Source organism: Lactuca saligna, chromosome 8 (assembly GCF_052625555.1).
Source record: "Lactuca saligna cultivar CGN05327 chromosome 8, ASM5262555v1, whole genome shotgun sequence".
Lineage (NCBI taxonomy): Eukaryota > Viridiplantae > Streptophyta > Magnoliopsida > Asterales > Asteraceae > Lactuca > Lactuca saligna.
Window position 1 is genome coordinate 64,583,933 of NC_136424.1, and position 20,695 is coordinate 64,604,627.

Below are 20,695 nucleotides of genomic sequence, written 5' to 3' on the forward strand. Positions count from 1 at the left end.
TTATAGTATATCCAAATGCATGATGCCATGCAACCCAAATAGACCATGTCGGGTCGGGTCAAGTCACACCAATTATAGTTATGGACTTATACATTAATCCAACAAAGTCTTCATCGTGTCGATATCCTTTGTTTCAAGAAAGCCATTCACCTCAAGCTTCTTAATGGCGAAGCCCTCATCATTTATGGTGATAAACTCAACTTAAACCTCTGTATCATATATTATGCATCAAAGCCCAAAAATATCTTCAAAAAGAAGGTCAAGCGTTTCTAGCCCGCGCCGTTAATGAAAAGCAGGAAGTTAAGGATATCAAGAGCTTCCTCGAGGTCTAAAAATTTTGTGATATCTTCCCTGAAGATCTCCCTAGAATCCCTCTCAAACGCTAAGACGAGTTCAAAATCGACTTAATCCCTGGCACCACTCCTATAGCGAAATCCCAATATCGTCTAATGCCGGTAGAAATGCAAGAGTTATCCAGCCAGCTCAATGAACTACTCAACAAATGATTCATTAGACTGAGCTAGTCACCCTGGGGAGCACCGATCTTGTTTGTGAAAAAGAAGGATGGATCCTTTCGGATGTATATAGATTATCACGAACTAAACAAGCTCACCATCAAAAACCGCTATCCTCTTCCCCGAATCAACGACCTTTTCGATCAACTACAAGGAGCCAGTTACTACTCAAAGATAGACCTAAGATTGCGGTACCATCAGTTCCGATTCCATGAAGATGATATTCCCAAAACGGCATTTCGGACTTGTTATGGTCACTACGAGTTTGTGGTGATGCCCTTTGGTCCGACCAACGCACCGGCGGTATTCATGGATCTAAAGAATCGGGTGTGCCGCCCTCTCCTAGACAAGTTCGTGATAGTATTCATTTATGATATATTTTTCTATTCCCGGAGTGAGGAAGATCATAGACAACACTTGAGGCTAGTGCTAGAAAATTTAAGGGCGGAGAAACTATATGCAAAATTCTCTAAATGCGAACTGGATCAGAAATGTAACTTTCTTCGGTCACGTGGTTAGCGAGGAAGACATACACGTGTACCGTTCCAAGATCAAGGTGATAGAGAATTATTCAGCACCGAAGACGCCCACAGAAATCCGTCAATTCTTAGGCCTCGTTGTCTATTATCGCAGGTTTATCCAGAACTTCTCCATAATAACTAATCCTTTGACCACCCTAACTCCGAAAGGTGTATCATTTAGTTGGGGAGAAAAGCAAGACACTGCGTTTCAAACATTGAAGCAGACCCTATGCAAAGTACCTATTCTGTCTCTACCAGAAGGGATGCAGGACTTCGTTGTCTATTACGATGCATCCTAGCAGGCCCTATGTTGTGTGCTTATGCAGCGAGGAAAAGTCATTGCTTAGAGATAGTTGAAAGTGCACGAAGCCAATTATACAACCCACGACCTGGAGTTGGGAGAAGTAGTTTTTACATTAAATATATGGATACATTATCTCTACAAAACCAAATGCATTGTCTTCACTGACCATGAGAGCCTACAACACATTTTCGAACAAAAGGTGTTGAACATGAGGCAACGGTGATGGCGGGAGCTACTCAATGATTATGAGTGTGAGATACGCTATCATCCAGGCAAGGACAATGTGGTAGCAGATGACTTCAGCCGGAAAGAATAGTCAGGTCGCAGAGTGAAGGCACTGACAATGACCCTCCATTCCCACCTATCCGCTCAGATCGGAGAGGCTCAGCAGGAAGCCTTGAAACCAGAGAACATGTCGGGTGAAGCATTGAGGGGAATGGAAAAGAACTTAGATATCAAGGGAGACGGAGTCTATTATTTCATGAATCGGATTTGGACCCCAAATTTCGGTGGCTATAGAGAAGTGGTCATGAGCGAAGCTCACAAGACTCGATACTCCGTTCACCCAGGTTCGGATAAGATGTATCTGGATCTCAAAAAGCTATATTGGTGGCCAAATATGAAAGCAGAGATCGCTACTTTTGTGGGCAAGTGCCTGACTTGAGCCAAGGTGAAGGTAGAATATTAAAAGCCCTTAGGTTTACTCCAACAGCTAGAAATACCTGAGTGGAAGTGGGAGAGGATTACGATGGATTTTATCACTAAGTTGCCCAAGTCTCCGAGTGGGTATGATACCATCTGGATAATTGTCGACCGATTGACCAAATCCGCTCACTTCCTGCCAATCAAAGAAACCTTCAAGATGGAGAGACTGACACGAATCTACATCCAAGAGATAATCTGTCTGCATGGTATACCTGTATCTATTATCTCTGATCGGGATAGCAGATTCACCTCGAGATTTTGGCAGTCATTGCCGAAGGCACTTGGAACTAAATTGGATATGAGCACAGATTACCATCCGCAAACCGATGGGCAGAGTGAGAGAACCATTTAGACATTGGAAGACATGTTGAGAGCATGTGTTAAAGACTTTGGTAAGTCGTGGGACACCCATTTTCCCTTGGTCGAGTTCTCCTACAACAACAGTTATCATACCAGTATTAAGTTTTGCGCCGTTTGAATCCCTTTATGGCCGAAAGTGTAGATCCCATCTGTGTTAGCCCGAGGTGGGTGACACGCAGCTAGCCAAAGGGCAAGTCTTCGACAACACTCTCACATGCCCAAAAATCATTCGCGAAACCACAGAAAAGATCGTACAAATCAGAGAACGACTGAAAGCCTCTAGGAGTTCCAGGTTGGTAATGGTGTTATGTTAAAGGTCTCACCCTGGAAGGGCATGATATGCTTTAGGAAGCGTGGAAAGCTAAATCTGAGATTCATTGGGTCGTTCAATATTCTTGTCCCGTCACATAAAAACTTAGTTTACCTCAAGAGCATAGTAACATTCATCCTATCTTCCACGTGTCGAACCTTAAACAGTTTCTATCCGATGAAACCCTTGTGATCCCTCTTGATGAGATCGATATCAATGAGAACCTAAATTTCGTGGAACAACCAGTCGAAATCATGGATCAGGAAGTTAAACGAACAAAGAAATGTCGCATACAGATAGTAAAGGTCCGCTGGGATGCCAAGCGGGAACCTAAATTCACTTGGGAGCGTGAAGATTAGATGAAACAGAAGTACTCGCATCTTTTCCAGGTCTAGGATTTGTACTCTCAGATAGAATTTCGGGACGAAATTCCCTCTATCGGGGGGATGATGTGACAACCCGAATCTTTTTCCGTCAACATTAGTGGATTTTCGTTAAATAAATTTTGAATTTTGTTTAAGTTCTGTCAAATTCCTATGATTTGGAAAATCATTTAGTTGATATTTAAAATTCTATATATATATATATATATATATATATATATATATATATATATATGAGTCAGAACCAAAATCGCGTGAAAGACCCGAGTTTTCTCCGAGAAGTCAATAATTCCGGCCTGACCGGTGTTCATGGCCATGAACCTGATCACGGTTGCGTACCCATTCACAGCTAGACCCCAACCTATATATACATGACCCCTCTCCTCATTTATACTTTTATGGTAGCAAACACACTTTCTCTCTCTAAAATCCCTCACCCGAAAACTTACGATTCCACAAGTTTTCTCTTCATCTATCACTCTATCCACCTTAGAACATGTTTTGAAGCCTCAACACCCTCTTTTTGTAGATTCAAACATTGTATTCTTGAGTTGACGGCCGTGAACCCCTCAAATCTTCATTGTGTGGGCCGTGAACCCTTCAAACCTTCTAAGACTGTAAGCCCTTCAAAAGCAATAAACTTTTCATGGTTGATATCAGTTCACGACCGAGAACAATTCACAACCGTAATCCCATCACAGCCGTAATCAGACCTACACCGTGAATCTTGGCTGAAAACCCTCTTTTCCCAATTCAATCGAGTCCCGATAACATTCCTTAACTGAAAGCAAGTATTTTTTCAACACTTTATCTAATGAAATTGCTAACTTTACATACAAATATGTGTTTAATTATTGATAGGATTTCGTTAACTTCGCGTACAACTCGAAGGTTCTCAATTCCAGTTTTGCAGTCCGCCGCATACACGCAATCATCAGTGAGTTCATACCCTTACACTTTTACTCTTTGTAACGTTTTCAGGGGAATACAAGCCAAATAAAAATGATTTTAGTGAATTTATGCAAAAGAATTAAACAGGGTTAAAACTTATGCAATTGGTACAACCAAAAGATACCCTATTTTTATAAAATATTTGACAGATTTTATCCGTCTTGTAACATGCTGAGCATAAGGGACGTTTTCAAAATACAATTATAATTGCATAGTTTTCTAACCAATACATAAATCGAGTACATAACCTACATATGAACTATAATAGGTATAGTTTGGGAATTCAATATATAGTGTACAGATTCAGAACCTATTCGTTTACAAACATATCTCAAAATTACTACACTCAATAATTATTTAAGTATAATTATTATTACTCTACAAAACATACAAACGGTATCAAATACAAGAGAACAATACAAACGACATGTAAACTAGTATATACAGGATTGTAAGACAACACTTCAGTTGTGCCCTTCGGGGTACTGGTTAAATCCTATCATTAGTGTAACCAGAGTCTCCTGGAGGGAGAGCGTGAGATTTTTTTAATAGATCTATTCGCAACTGACGATCCCACACTTGAACTACTAGCTACAGTTAGACAAGCATGCTTGGGGTGACAAATATCATATCGTTCGACGCCTGAAGAACGTCACAGAGGTCACTAGTCATATCAAGCATAGTTATACCACTCAAAATAGTATAAACTAACCTTTGTTTATAGGATCTCATTCTTCATTAGTTTTATTTTAATTAATAGAACTACTACACATTAAACTGGAGGATTCCAGGGATACAACACATAGTTTTATTTAATGAAACTACTATACTTACTGGTGGTAACCAGTGTTTTCAAACAGAGCACAGTAACGAACATATATGTTAGAAATATTTTATTTTCTTGGGAAGCATATAAACATTTTTACAGATTCTATGACAGGTTTTCATTACAAAAACATTTTATAAACTCACTAGCTTTCCGTTATTTTGGTTTCGGGCTGTGACACAGGTATAATGAGGCGAAACTCACTTCAATATGTGTGCAGATAACCAATGTAGCAATGAAGGTCTCTACCAGCTTTAATTCACTTACAAACACCTATAGGAAGATACTTGAGTGAATACCTAATCACAGACCACCTCACATGAAATTACGATTAGGGTTTCAGATAAAATGACGATTAGGGTTTCACATGAAATGGCGATTAGGGTTAAGTAAGAACACTTAACCCATTAAGGACTTAAGCACTTAAGGGTATGATTGATTAAGGCTTGACTTAGGCATTTTTGGGTGAACTAATAATCCAGTCAACAGCCCAAATATGCGGCCGATTATTGCCCAAAATAAAGCTCCTCAATTCCAAGTTTTTTACATAAAATGATAATTAGGGTTAGTGTTTCTCACTTAACCCATTAAGGATGTAATCCATTATGTCCAATATTGCATCGAGTTAATTGTGGAGATGTAATGCCTGCAGATTCGGGCTAGTCAATTTAGAGATGATAAGCATCAAAAATTATTTTTATAGATGGTTATTTAGAATAAATAATCTTAACTAAGTTTTAGTATATGTCACAAGGTTTCCGTACATATAAAGAACACCAAAATTTGAGTTATAACGAAGAAGTTCTGACATGTCAAAGTTTCGCGACAAAACTGGCACAACACCGAGAATCATAAAAAAGTGAATTTACGATAAATACGTTTTAGCCTTAGGCATCTAAATGAAAGTTGTATAGTACGTCTCCACCTATGCGTGGATATAAACAACGTCAAAAATGGAGCTCGTATGCAAAAGTTATGACCTTCCGAAGATGCAGTTGTTTAAGAGCATGACACGTGTCAGAAACCCTAACTGGACACACGACGTGAGAATTATTACGTGAGGAGTCAAATGGACACTAATCGAGCCTAGAAAACACCTAAGAAGTCTACGGGGTGATTCTTGGAAGCTTACGACGTGATCATTTCATTCTCACGACGTGAGAAGTCGTCCGGACACGTTTCGGAGCGATAAACGCAAATGGCAAAGCTACGAGGTGATACAGCCATGGCTCATGACGTAAGCATTGATTCTCATGATGTAAGAGGCCAAAAATCAGCCTATAAATAGCCATTTCGACCCTAAGCTTCCTTACACTAAATTGTTTTCTCTCACTCTCTCTCTCTCTCTCTCTCTCGTTTGTTGAAGGTGTTCCGCATCCCGAGCCCGACGATCACGAACCGCTGACCGTTTCTAGTTAGATTCTATGAAAATCAAGCTACTAATGTGATTTCATATTCCTTTTCATGAACATGACTTTAATACAAGTATTGATTAAAGTGTTAATTTATATGTATATGTGTGAAATATTGATATTACCTAAAATACGAGTTAAGAGCATACCTGATAAATGTATGGTTATTTAGGATACATAGTAGACCTAAATAAATTAAGAGGGATATTGGGTAGTATCTCCTTGTGAGTACGAGTGAGATATACACGGAGGGAATAACTTTAAAACTTGTCATTGATCCAAGAGTATGGATAGGACATAACTATTTTTTATTAATCCAGGAGTATGGATTAACACATAGTTATTTGTTATTAATCCGGGAGTATGGATTAAGACTTAGTCAATTGTCCTTAGTCCAAGAGTATGGATAGTTATTTGTTATTATCCGGGAGTATGGATTAAGACATATTTATTTGTTATTAATCCGGGAGTATGGATTAAGACATAGTTATTTGTTATTAATCTGGGAGTATGGATTAATTCATAGTTATTTGTTATTAATCCGGGAGTATGGATTAAGTCGTAGTTATTTGTAATTAATCCAGGAGTATGGATTAACACATAGTTATTTGTTATTAATCCGGGAGTATGGATTAAGACATAGTTATTTGTTATTAATTTGGGAGTATGGATTAAGACATAGTTATTTGTTATTAATCCGGGAGTATGGATTAACACATAGTTATTTGTTATTAATCCGAGAGTATGGATTAAGACATAGTTATTTGTTATTAATCAGGAGTATGGATTATGAAATAGTTATTTGTTATTAATCTGAGAGTATGGATTAACACATAGTTATTTGTTATTAATCTGGGAGTATGGATTAAGACATAGTTAATTATTTTTAGTTTAATTAATAGCTTTAATGCGGGTCCCGACCAACTCTAAAATTAGGGTTTCTTGATATTAGGGTTTTTTAAACCCTAATTAGGGTTTCCAACTACTAAAGTTAAATGATTATCTAATTTAATAAATATTTAATCAATAAATTGGGCACCACCCACTGCTACCTCGGGCAGTGGTGATCGTCAGCGGTCCATGGCAGCAGGAGGCGGCAACCAACCACACATGGTGGCAGTTTGAGTAATAATTCCTACAGTCCAATACACATACAATTTCGACATTTTGGATTGATTCATTGATTCCCAATTAAACTTTATATATATATATATATATATATATATATATATATATATATATATATATATATATATATATATATATATATATATATATATATATATAAGGTTATATAACTCATTACTCGGTACCTGTTCGGCCGACTACCGAGTAGCGAGTACTCAAAAGTACTCAGGGAGTACTCGGATTTTGTAATTCACGTAGAAATATTTTTAGGGAAATTATATATGTCAAAATCATAAGTTAAAACCATAAGTTGATTGAAATATGTAACATAATTAGATAAATGTGAATACACAAAAACTAAAAAACATATAATAGCCTCACTTCGTGAGTAATTACTGAAAATTTAAGATATATATGTTGTAATAGTCACATATGTGTTTTTTAAATAATAAATCATTAAGTATATTATACATATTAATCACCGAGTTGACCGAGTTTTACAACATTACTCATATCAATAAGGGGTCGATCGGGTAGTACTCGGGATTCTGTAACTTGCATCGGTAAGGGACCGAGTAGTGAGTACTCAGAAGAGTAATTGGCTAACTCGGCCAATTTTACAGCACTGCATATATATATATATATATATATATATATATATACACACACACACATACTATAGTTAGCAATATATATATATATATATATATATATATATATATATATATATATATATATATATATATATATAGGAAGGATCATTTGAGAACTTATAGTTTCCCGAGAACTAAAAGTGGACCATTAGATTAAAAAAATTAAGGGCTAAGATCTTTTATGTCACGTTTGTGAATAAAAGGGAAAATTAAACACCGGGGTATGATTCAGAAATTAATCTAAGGGCATTTATGGTACTGAAAAGTTATTCCACCAAATCAATCGATGCCCTCTTTCTCTCGATCCATCGATCGTCTTCATCTTAACATCCTTCTTTCTCTTATAGATTCATGTCGATCATTGCCCAAGAACCAGCATCCAGCATCTAAAATATATAGTTTCCTCCGTTAACTGTTTCACTATTCATTGAATCGAGTTAGGTGAAGAATTTACATGACTCGTTGAAATCTAAGATCCTTTGAATCTAATTTCTAAGCCATAAAATTTCGTGATTTTCCCGTTACGTTGTCTCATCGTCAACGACCACATTGAAAGGTGAAATTTAGGCTACCAGACTATCAATCGGCTTCCTCCTCCCTTCATCGGCCACCTCTACCATTTTCGACTGTCACTCTACCCATAGATCCTCCTTGGATTAATTTCTGAACTTCTGCTTCATGATTTGCACTTCGGTAGCTCTTTCCGCCTCTGTCTTAATTACCGATGTGGATTCAGTTTCCACTTTCATTGTCGTTGTACCTAGGAAGTTGCAGACGGATGACTTCACCATTGTTCGTTTTTTCCAAAATAGTACTCCTTTTGTTTGTCTACATTACCAATTTAGCTTCCAGGTATTTAACTTTTTTGTTCCGATTTTGATGGATACTTGTTTTGTGTCCTTTATTATGTTTGTTGGATTTGATGGATTTGATACATATTGATAAAATTAGAGTAATTAAGCACAATTGTTTTTGTAGTATAGTATAACCGTAAATGATCCAATACTTTTGAACATATTTTTAAATTTAAATGCTCACTTCATAAACTGAGACATATGAGCGGCTGCTAAATGAGTGTAACAAATTGGTGCAACTACATAAAACCAACCATTCATTATTACTAGAAATGCCACTGCTTTTTACAAAATTTACAACTTTAAAAATACTTCAACTTACCAACAGATATGGCAGTAGTGCTTCTCTGGTAACTGTAATAATAATAACAATTCAAAGTTAGAAAATTAATAAAAATTAGATGATTTTCATAATATTAAATATTTATGGAAGGAAGGGGCATACATATAGGAGAGGGTGTGGACAAGCTCCTGAAGATCATCAGCCGAGAACCCAATTTCATCGTACAGAGCATGGTAATAAGTGGGTCTGCTTGTCCCATGTTCAAATATTTTATTTTATTGCAATCACAATTATAAAACTATTGCTTTTTAAAGCCAAACCAAAACATGTAATGAGATGTGTATTACAGGAACTTCCATTGAAGTGCACAAAATTCAGAACATGTAAACAACTTCTACAGATGGTGGACAAGTAGTATACCACACACACATACACACACACACAAGGTCAACCAAATAATGGTGGACAAGTAGTATAGTGCATTACAGGAACTTCCATTGAAGTGCACAAAATTCAAAACATGTAAACAGCTTCTACAGATGGTGGACAAGTAGTATAGTGCACACACACATACACACACATACAAGGTCAACCAAATAATGGTAAGTAAGAACATCATAATCATTTTGATGATACCCAAATCTTTGTACAAGATTGTTGAAGAGAATAATAATAGTAATAAAGAGGAGGACCTCTCTATGGTTGAGATGACACAATTAGAAGAAGAACTTGATGCTGCTCTTATGCAAAGAAGATCAAGACAGATGATTCTTTTCATTTGCTGCTACTTGTTTAGTTTACCTATCTATTTTATTTTTTGAATTAGTCATTGATTAGTAGGATCTTAATTATTATGAGATTTAGAAAAAGGTAAAACTTTTTTGAAATCTGTATATTGACAGTGACAGTGATTATGGTTGATGATCTTTGCAGACACAGTTGATGATGGAGTACGTATCCACCTTCCAACAATAGGTATATAAATAAAAATATAAAAAGAAAAGAATCATCTTTTTGGAGTATTATTACACAAATTATAAGATCCATAGGGCACTTACTATATTCCTCTTACTCATATAATAGCACTTGATTGTCCCAATCGTGAAATCCAACCAGTGTCTTTATTGCTTGTTTATGTAACGAGGCTAATTTATATGATTAAGATCATACACATACATACCCCCCTTCAATTCTCTTGTTTTTGTATGTTTAATACCAATCATACCAAGTAAGAACCTGCATAAACAAAACATCAGTCTAATCTACATTTATCATTGTGATTGTGAGCAGGAAAAGGATTTAATCAAAGAAAATGAAAAATCATACAACAGGTAAATCTATTATCCCTAAAAATTGAAAGAAGTCTCATTTAAAAAAACAATTATGTCTAACTTTACATTTAGAAACTTTGATAATATAAATAACATATAAGAATATGTCACCAACATATAAGATATTTTAGTTTTTGAATGTAAACTTCAAATCCAAATATTCTTATCTAAATGTCTTAACACCATAAATTTTTATACCTAATTGATACATAAATAATTCTTCAGTTAATCAATAAAGGAACTCTTATATTTCCATGATGTTTAGAGTATACAAACATTGTTGTAGGAAGGAAATCATATTTTAAAAGATAACAACTTCAATTGCAAAATACATAACCAAATTTAACTGTTATATGCTTTTCATTTAGACTCATTACTAACCTCAAACAAATGAATTCCATACATGGTTGCTTTAAAGCATAAGAACCTAATATGTACAGCATTGTTAAACCCTTCATCAGCAGATCCTCTAGTGTGGCCTTCACCATTGAAATTCATTAGTGAGCTCCAATAAAGTTCATTAATTCATTAGTGTTTCATCAGTGAGGACAAAGAGGCCATTGAAGATGGACCCTTCTAAAGACTACATTGACTTATCATCAATCAACTCTATTGATGTGGTTTCTGATTCATCACATGTTGAAACTCTTTCATCTTCAGAAGAAATGTCTGTTATTTCTTCAGATCATCTTGTTGTCCGATTCATGAATCAAAATGGAACACAGAGTTATAACATTGATGGGATTGCAAATGTAATTTCTCTCATTTTGTCCAAAAGATGTTAATACCCTTGTGTTGTGTATGTGTTAATAATCTTGTGTGGTGATTGCTAGGTACTACTAGCACTTGATAGGATTGAACAAAATGAGGAGTTAACATATAAGGTAATTAATTACTCTTTAATCTCTATTGGAGGGTAAATTTGTAAATAGTTCTTGACTGATCTTTTTTTTATTTACGGCCATTACTCTCACTTGAAGCAAATATATTCCTTGGTGGGCTTAACTTGTATGATCAACATAGGGACATGAGACTGGATATTGTTAACATGTCATGCAAGGTTTATTTTATTTTATAATCTATTAATGTTGCCAACATGATTAATAACCATGTCTGCCTTAATGATGTTCTGGTTAACCGGAGAAAACCCACTAAACCAAATACCATTCCATGGTCAAATCCGGAACTTGATTAAGGTACCTTGTTTTAGTAGGTCCTGAGGAAAGTCAATGGTTGTACGCATCTGGTCCTTGCACTCTAAGGAAATTGTCATTTTTTACCCATATAGTTTCAATATAAATTTTTATCATGTTTTTTGTAATTTATATATTTAATCCAATTTGTTAGTCAAGTGTTGGTTTGGTTGAAAATTATACATGATGATAAAGCACTATACAAGTTATTTTTGTTAGATGAGAGTAGCAGTGGATGACTTTCTACTGAAAGTCAACTTATGGTGAGTCATGTTGTATTCTCTTGGATTCTAATATCTTATTTAAAATTGGTTTATAACTTTGAAAGTAGATTTGAATCTTTCATCTCTATTTTCTTTCTTAATACAACTCATGGGCAGTTTTCTTCTTTATTTGATGGGCATAATGAGTTCAACACTTAAATCTGGACAACTATGGTTGTTTCTTTTTTACTTATTTAAATTTATATAAAGTTCAACGTTGTAATTACATGTGATTCACATGTAAATCAAGGAATTACATTCGATTCACATGTAAATCACATATAATTCACATATGAATTACATGTGATTCATATGTAAATCACATATGAATTCCATGTAATTCATATGTAATTCACATATAAATTACATTCGATTCATATGTAAATCATATATAATTCACATATGAATTACATGTGATTCACATGTAAATCACATATGAATTACATGATTCATATGTAAATCACATATGAATTATATGTGATTCACCATTAAATCACATGCGATTTATATGTAAATAATATGTGTGAATCACATTTGATTCACATGTAATTCACATTTGATTCACATATAAATCACATGTAATTTACATATGATGTCATATGTAAATGTGATTCATATGTGAATCGCATGTAAGTCATATGTTAATCACATGAAAATCACATATGTATTTTTGTGAGTGCTTTCGCATCAATAAATTTTTTTTTTCTTGTAGATTTGAAAGAAATTGTGGTCAATATTGAAGATGTGAAAAGTGATAAATTGAAAAAACTAAAGAAATATTGAAACGAAGACATGAAAACGCTTTGAAATTTGTAGCATATTTTTTATATTTTTATTTTGTATCGAATAAAATATTTTTACTATTATGTTTATAGATTAATTAATAAATAAAAGATTTGTTATAATTTACTTACGGATATTATATTATAAGAAATGTACATATGTGCATTTGAAAAAAAAAATATGTTCATGTTCACTAAATATTTACTTTTTTTTTAAATTCAGTTTTCTTTTTTTTAAAAATGCAGTTTTTTTTTTTTTTTGAAAAAAAATGTAATTTTCTTTAAAAAAAAACTTATAATTTTTTATTTGAAAATGCAGTTTTTTTTTTTTTTGAAAAAAAATATATTGTTTTCTTTAAAAAAATTATTTTTTCAATTTGTTTTCAAAAATTCATGTTTTCTTAAAAAAATTAAAAAATCTACATTTAAAAAATACGAAAAATACTATTTTTTAAAAAAACAATATGAAAATTTGATTTAGCATGTAAAATTTTAGACATTTATATTAATATGTTAAATAACACAAAAAAATTAAACATTAAATGAGATTGGTAAGATGACGATCATGTGCTTAATGAATTACTTTTGATCTAACGTCCCACTTTTAGTTCTCGAGTTCTCGGAAAACTATGAGTTTTTCAACCGATCTCAACCTATATATATATATATATATATATATATATATATATATATATATATATATATATATATATATATATATATATAGAGAGAGAGAGAGAGAGAGAGAGAGTTAGGTTCAAATGTTTAACTAAGTATTGAGTTATTGTATGCATAAATGTGGGTCAATCAAAATTAAGGGTAATTTAGTAATTTGCTTAATAAATTCCATAAATAATCCCTATAATCATGGTATCTCTCCAGTTTAAATCTCGTTCTCCTCTTTATCTAAAAATCGATTCTGAAAACCCTAAATTAAACAAATCGACACTAGAGACCCTTCATCGTCTTCTTCAAAAATCGGTAGAGGGAAGAATCAAGTGATCAAGCGTCGAACAAAGGTGGTTTTGGTGGTCGTATTGGGATCTTCCATCGGGGTTTTGAAAATGGAAGCGGTATTAGGATCGTGGAGATGTTGTTTAGATGCAATATACTTGTGTTAGTTGGAGGCGGTTCTCAGCCTCAGTACCCTTTAAATAAGGTTATGATACGGGATGATCATCAGGGTTGATGCATTGGTGAGCTATCTTTTCGATCGGAGGTTCGTGGAGTTCGGTTAAGGCGAGATCGGATAATTGTGATTTTGGAGCAGAAGATATCTGTATACAATTTCACGGATTTGAAGTTATTGCAATCGATCGAGACATTTGTGAATCCCAAGGGCCTTTGCGATGTTTCACAAGCTTCTGGTAGTTTTGTGCTTGTTTGTCTCAGATTGCGGAAAGGACAAGTTAGGGTTGATCATTACGCTTTGAAGCGAACAAAGTTTATCTTAGCTCATGATTCAAGAATTACGTGCTTTGCTCTGTCACAGAATGGAAATATGATTGCCACAACCAGCAACAAAGGAACTCTTGTTCGTATCTTCAGTATCCACGACGGGTCATTGTTGCAAGAGGTTGGCGTTAATTTGGTTAAATTCATTTATGATTATGGATAATTTTACACATGTCTTTGTAATTATTACAACTTTGATGATTTTAACCAAGCTCATTAATGGTGGGTTGGGATACTACTAATAACAATTAGGTAAGGATAGGTGCAGATAGAGCTGAAATACATAGCCTTTCATTTTCTCCTACGGCTGAGTGGCTTGTAGTCTCAAGTGATAAGGGTATTATTCATGTTTTCAGCATCACATCTGTCGATAATCCAGACCTCATTACCAGTTCATCTCGTATGATGTAGTTATTGATATTTTCTCACAAATCTTTAAAAAAACAGGAATTATTAAAACAATCTACCATACATTTTATCCATTACTTTTAGTATAGAGGTCCTGATTGTAATTCGTTATGCCATTTCTGAAAACAGTACTACTTCAGTGGACTGAATTGAGACTTCAATGGGTTGACCATAAAATGTCAAAGAACAGAACAAAAGCTCAAGAACCCGTTTTAAGGTTTTAAATTCATATTTCAATGGATTTTTTTTTCATTTTCTCATATATATTTTAAACATTATTTATCAATTTTGTGGTTAAAGAAGGAAGGTGGCATACAATATGTTACAAGAGGCCAGTTGTATCCTACCCAAGTGATTTTTTACTTGCATTTGATATTTCACAATTACATAAATTTATTGCTGCCTTAATATCTTTCTTGTTATTTCAGATCCTGTTTGGCTTTCTGTACATTGTGAATCTTGGAATAATCTTATTTGTTTATGTAGATGATTCAATGGATGATATTGTTGAGATTCCAATTCGATTGGAATGGAATGACGAATTCCAATTCTGTTGGAATAGAATGACGAATTCCAATTCTATTGGAATCACAGAAGTTGATGCTTGAAGAACGGACCACATAATTCTTTTAGAATGTATTAGTCGTTGTTAGATTTTGATATTTTCTTCCCCATTTTGATTGTTTTTTTATTTTTATTCTTTAACAATAAAAGTAATTCTAAACAATTGTTACCCGTATTCTGTAAGAAATAATGTATTTTTTGTTTTTATTCTTCAATTGATTGTTCAAGATTTTGTTATTCTACAAAAAGTTGTTATTCTTCAAGAAGTTTTTAAAGTCATCATCAAGAAATAGGTTCAATAATATTTTTATTATTTATGGTTCAAGAATATTTTTATTTTTGAATATACTCATAAACATATTCTGTCAGAATATCCGAATAAAAAGAATTATAATTCGTAAAATCGGATTTTTTAAGTTAATAGAATCTATGATCCCTTAAAAAATACAATTTTCTTTCATTAAATCTTTATTAATTGACTAAATTACCCTTGTAATTAATTAAGATGATTTTTCAATTATATTTGCTTCAATAATATATATTAGGGCTTTTGTCACTCTGACTCAACTATCTTTCGTATATTGGTTTAAATGGTCCTTCGTGACTATTTTTTGCTTTTAAAAGGCTTATACTTGTAAATGACCGGTTAATATGAGAATTTAACCCACAATCGAAGGTAAAAGAACATTTTGACTTGCCAACTAAGCAGCTTACTCAGCATTGAACTGGAGTCATGTACTCATCCTCCACCTAAGCGTCCAACTAACCTTCATTAATTAGCCATTATGTCCACCAACCATCCAAGAACCTGTAGAGGACAAGGAAGAGTCGGTGGTGGGGGCATAAAGACTGCTTCACAAATCTTTGGTGCTTCAAGTAGCATAAATCGAAACCTTTTTACCCTAATAAGCCAAACACGATTCCGACCAACACCCTAAAATCTATCAATGTCGGCTCCACCACCTCCCTCACCTGACTCGATAAATTCTGGAGAGTTTGTTAACCTCAGCGACCTGCATTTGATTTTTTGCGACTGTGGAGACAAGATTGTTGCCAACCAGATCGAGATGCAGATGCTCAAAGATCAAGCGGGTAAAGATTTCATTGTGTGCAGTGTTGATCACATCAGTCTGCATCACAAGTTGGAAGATCATGAGAGGAAGTTAAAAGCGATTGCTCAGGTGATGGGCGGCGTGATGGTGGCAATGCTTGGGATGATGATGGTTGGGATCAAAGTCCTTATGAAGCTTGGATAAGATGCTTTGGGTACAATATGAAGCTAGAATAATTATGGATTTTCTGTTCTTAGTTTTTTCTTGTTCTTTTGGGTTTCATATATAACGATCATGTTAAAAGACATGTGTTAATGACATGCATTTTGTGCGTATGTTAAGTTTTTTAATGGAAAAGGACCTGAGTAGCTCTCAGGCGTTTTGTATCATAGTACATTTGACCATTTTTAGTTTGGTTGTAAGATCATGCAAGAACAAGAATGATAACATATGTTGGGTTGTTGTACCCCACGTGCGTTGCACGGTGAGGGTATTTTTGTCATTTGATGCTTCTAATGGCTGTAAATAACCCTAGAAGACCATTTTGTTTTCTCTTTTTCAAAGAAACTGTGATCCTTCATTTTGTTTTCACTTTTTCAAAGGAACTGTGGAGTGAGATTCAAAAATTCGCACATGAAGATTGTGTGTGGGTGTGGAAGTCTAGCAATAATTCGCACATCGAAGACTGTCAATAACCCTGGAAGACCATTTTATGCATGTCCAAACCAGGTAATCGTATTCATATGTTTAGAACCCTAGTTTGATGATCGGTTTTTTAATGTTACCTTAATTTCTGTTTTAGGGACCACGATCAAGTTTCATTTCTTGGGTGGATGAAATAAAATGCAACAATGAAGACATAATTTTAGGTGTACTCCTGAGGTCGAAGAAAAACCAGCAAGCAGAGGTGTTGAAGCTGAAGCTGCTTTTACTTTGTAGTTGGGTGTTTTTTTGGGTTTAATCATTTATAAGTTGTAATCAAATGTACTTTAATCATTTATATGTTATGTACTTGGATTGGTGAATTAAGAAGACTATGTAGTTATGTGACGGTTCTTTGATGTGTTGTTGTGTCATTACCCTTAATCTAGTCAAATAAAAGCAATTGTTAATGTTCTTGGGTTGCTTAATGAAAATACCCTTACTTACAAGGACCACATTCTTGTGTCAATACCCTTACTTACAAGGACCACATTTTTGTCCATTAAGCACACAAATAGCACATGAAAATAATGGGAATTGACTGCATGTTAGGTGAAAAGTAATAGGAATCTGAAAGTCTTAAAGAAGCAAAGCATGATAATATTACAAACCATTATGAATGTAAACATACTAACTTCACACAAACAAGTAAATGACAAACAAACAAGTACAACATAAAACCATTGCCAAACATACCCATAGGAAACCATCAAATTATACCTACTCATTAAGGTCTACCGGGTTTGCACTAGTTTCACCTTTCCCATCCTTGGTCTTAACCTTCTTTGCAAGTTTCTTTTTTATGATCCTCTCAGATTTTTTCCTTTTACCACCAATTTTTTGTCCACTCCTTCCTTCATAACCTGTAGTTGGTCCACTCCTTCCTTCACCATCTCTAGTTGGTCCACTACTTCCTTCACCATCTTTACCCTTGTCAACTATTTTCCTTTTCTTGACCTTTAGTTTCATGCTCCTTAGCACCCTTGACCTTTCTACATGTGGCCTTTCAACTTTAGGACAAGTAACCTTGTTATGCCCTGATTGTCTACACACACTACACAAGATTATTTTACCTGCCTTAGCCACAGTGTGCCTTGGAAGCTTTTCTGATGCATCTCTTCTTCTATTAACCTTTGGTCTACCTGGCATTCTTCTTTTCAATGGTGGTAAGGGTGGTATGAAATCAGTAACTGGCCACATGTTGCTGCCATTTATCCCATGTATATGGTATTTGTAAGTGTTCTTGTAGAAGGCAGCATACAACATTGGATCAACATAAGTGGCTACATCTCTATTCAAATATGATATAGTAGCTACTGAGTGCACACAACCATACCCATTAAGTTGCCATACTCTACAAGTACAAGTCTTCTTGTCAAGGTCAACATCATATGATTCTGCCAGGTTTCTGGTTTCAAATTGGTTAAGACCAGTTGGTAAAACCTGCCAATACCTATTAAACCCACCTTATTAGTTAGTATGTCACTTATATTAAAAGTGTAAAGACTAGAAAGTACCTTTGAGCTCTTTTCAATTTATTTAGTAGGAGTGTTATTGATGGGCAGGGTTTGTAATCAGGCCATGAACAACCTTTCATCTTCAAATTGTACAGCCTCTCCATAACATATAGTCTGATATCCTCTAACATGGTGATGATTAGCTTTTTCCTTGCATCCCTGATGACACTATTAAAGCTCTCATACAATCCATTTTCCACTGCATCACACATCTTTCCTTCTTGAAAGAATGCTCTACTCCAAGATTTTGGGTTTGTTTCCATAAGGTAATCACAGGCTGCAGGATTAAGTACTTGAATTTCCTTCATGGCAGCATTGAATAAAGGCTCAGTGGATGCTTTGCTTGCCTTCCAAAACATGTTCTCATAGTGTACACCACTAAATCTTTTCCTAAAGTTGGCTACAATATGCCTTGCACATTGCCTATGTTCAGCAATAGGAAGCACTTCCTTAACAGCCTCTAACAACCCCTACATAATAATAGTCATATTTTAAACATCATGTAACTTAATTGTGAAATATATAAAATTTGTAGTATATGACATACCTTGTGTTGATCTGACATCAATGATAAACCAAAACCATCCTTTAGATGAAGGTCATCTTTTAGATTTTCCAAGAACCATTTCCAATTTTCTTTGTTTTCTACACATACAACTGCCCATGCAATTGGGAATATGTGATTATTAGCATCCCTTCCTACAGCAACAATTAGCTCTCCGGGAACATAAACCCTTTAAGAAACACCCATCCAAATTTATAATTCTTCTGCAGCTCCCTCTCCACCCTTGCTTGAGGGCATCAAAACAAATGTAAAACTTGCTAAAATAAGTCTTACCATCTAGCATAGCATTGACATCTATTTTGACTGTTGATCCAGGATTTGATCTTCTTATCTCCTCACCATATGACCATAGCTTTGCATAGTGATCCACTAATGTTCCCTCAATCAACTCAATTGCATACTTCTTAGCTCTTCTACACTGTCCCATACTTACATTTATCCCAAATTTCTCTTTAACCTCATCCCTAAGGAGCTTAACACTAACTTTTTGTTTCTGTAAGAATTCGGTGGTGTAATGGGTACCTATGCAAGCATAGTTGACAATTGAACCTAATTTGAAGTTTCTTGCACAGTTATGCTCATTTATGAGACTCTTAATTTGGAAAGATTTTTCCTCACTCATCTAAGATGCCCACAGTCTAAACTTGCAAGCACCGGAACAACATTTCACTAAAAGTCTCCTGCTATCATTTTTCTTGTAGCATAACTGATAACCATTTGCAACAGCATAGTTACACAACATGTGTTTCAGTTGTTTAGGATTCACAAATCTCATACCTGATACAGGCTTCTGTTTTTTCCAATGAACATTGTCATTATAAATAGTTTGGTCATTAGATATTACTTCATCATCGACTACATGCTCATATAGCTCTTCATGAGGAGGACTGTTAGGGGTAACTTGGTCATTTGGGCACAGTTTGCTCAAAAACTCATCATCTTTTGTCCTATTCATAGGAATACATTCATCAGGTTCATTGTCAACTTCCAAGTCAATGCCATCATCTTCCTTACCTTGCCAGTCCTTCGTACTACCTTCCAGATCCTCCATATCACCTTGATCATTCTCAACTTCAGTGTTAATGTCATCACCTTCCCCATCTTGCAACTCTTCCCTAGTGCCTTGCAAATCCTCCGTCACACCTTGCCTATGACCCAACATATCCTCAATTTCAATTCCATCATCCATATATTTACCACCTTGCACTTCTTCACCAACTTTAATTCTATCAGACAATTCATCTAATGAACTGCATATTTCGCCTTCCTCCTCAAGGATCCATTGATGTACATTAACACCAAGATGGTCCATGTATACATTAATAACACTACCAGAAGCATATCCTACTTCGATGAAGTCCATATAGTCCATATCAGTAGCTATTAACCTCAATCCATCAGGGAACACCACATCGGGCATGCAAAAGTAAACATTGATGCATACCTCATTAGCGAATCTTTGAATGAACCCCACAAACTCGTTCTTGTCCATTCCAGCAAAATCGACATCATCGAACATTTGTTCTGCACCATCTGAGTAACAAATAGCGGGATACCTCGAAAAAATTCCGGCAAAATGGAGATCTATCTTCATGTAGACAACCATAGGATTGATTATGTTGGCCGATTTCAGGGAGGAAGAGTTTAAGAAACGGATT

General features: G+C 34.8%; 1 protein-coding gene and 1 pseudogene across 2 annotated transcripts; one reads left to right on the forward strand and one right to left on the reverse strand.

Annotated features, from left to right (window-relative positions):
- Nucleotides 1–13,703: 13,703 nt before the first annotated feature.
- On the forward strand, nucleotides 13,704–15,369 carry LOC145012322 (autophagy-related protein 18a-like; annotated as a pseudogene). The gene is made up of 2 exons (XR_013664446.1): nucleotides 13,704–14,350; nucleotides 15,124–15,369. The product of XR_013664446.1 is annotated as an autophagy-related protein 18a-like (transcript).
- Nucleotides 15,370–17,675: 2,306 nt separating this feature from the next.
- On the reverse strand, nucleotides 17,676–19,659 carry LOC145009701 (uncharacterized). Its single transcript, XM_078968344.1, has 4 exons — nucleotides 19,292–19,659; nucleotides 19,020–19,206; nucleotides 18,473–18,942; nucleotides 17,676–18,408 (listed from the first exon to the last, which is right to left on the reverse strand). Exons 1-4 carry the CDS (start codon nucleotides 19,657–19,659, stop codon nucleotides 17,676–17,678), a joined length of 1,758 nt encoding a protein of 585 aa, XP_078824470.1.
- Between the last annotated feature and the right edge of the window lie 1,036 nt (nucleotides 19,660–20,695).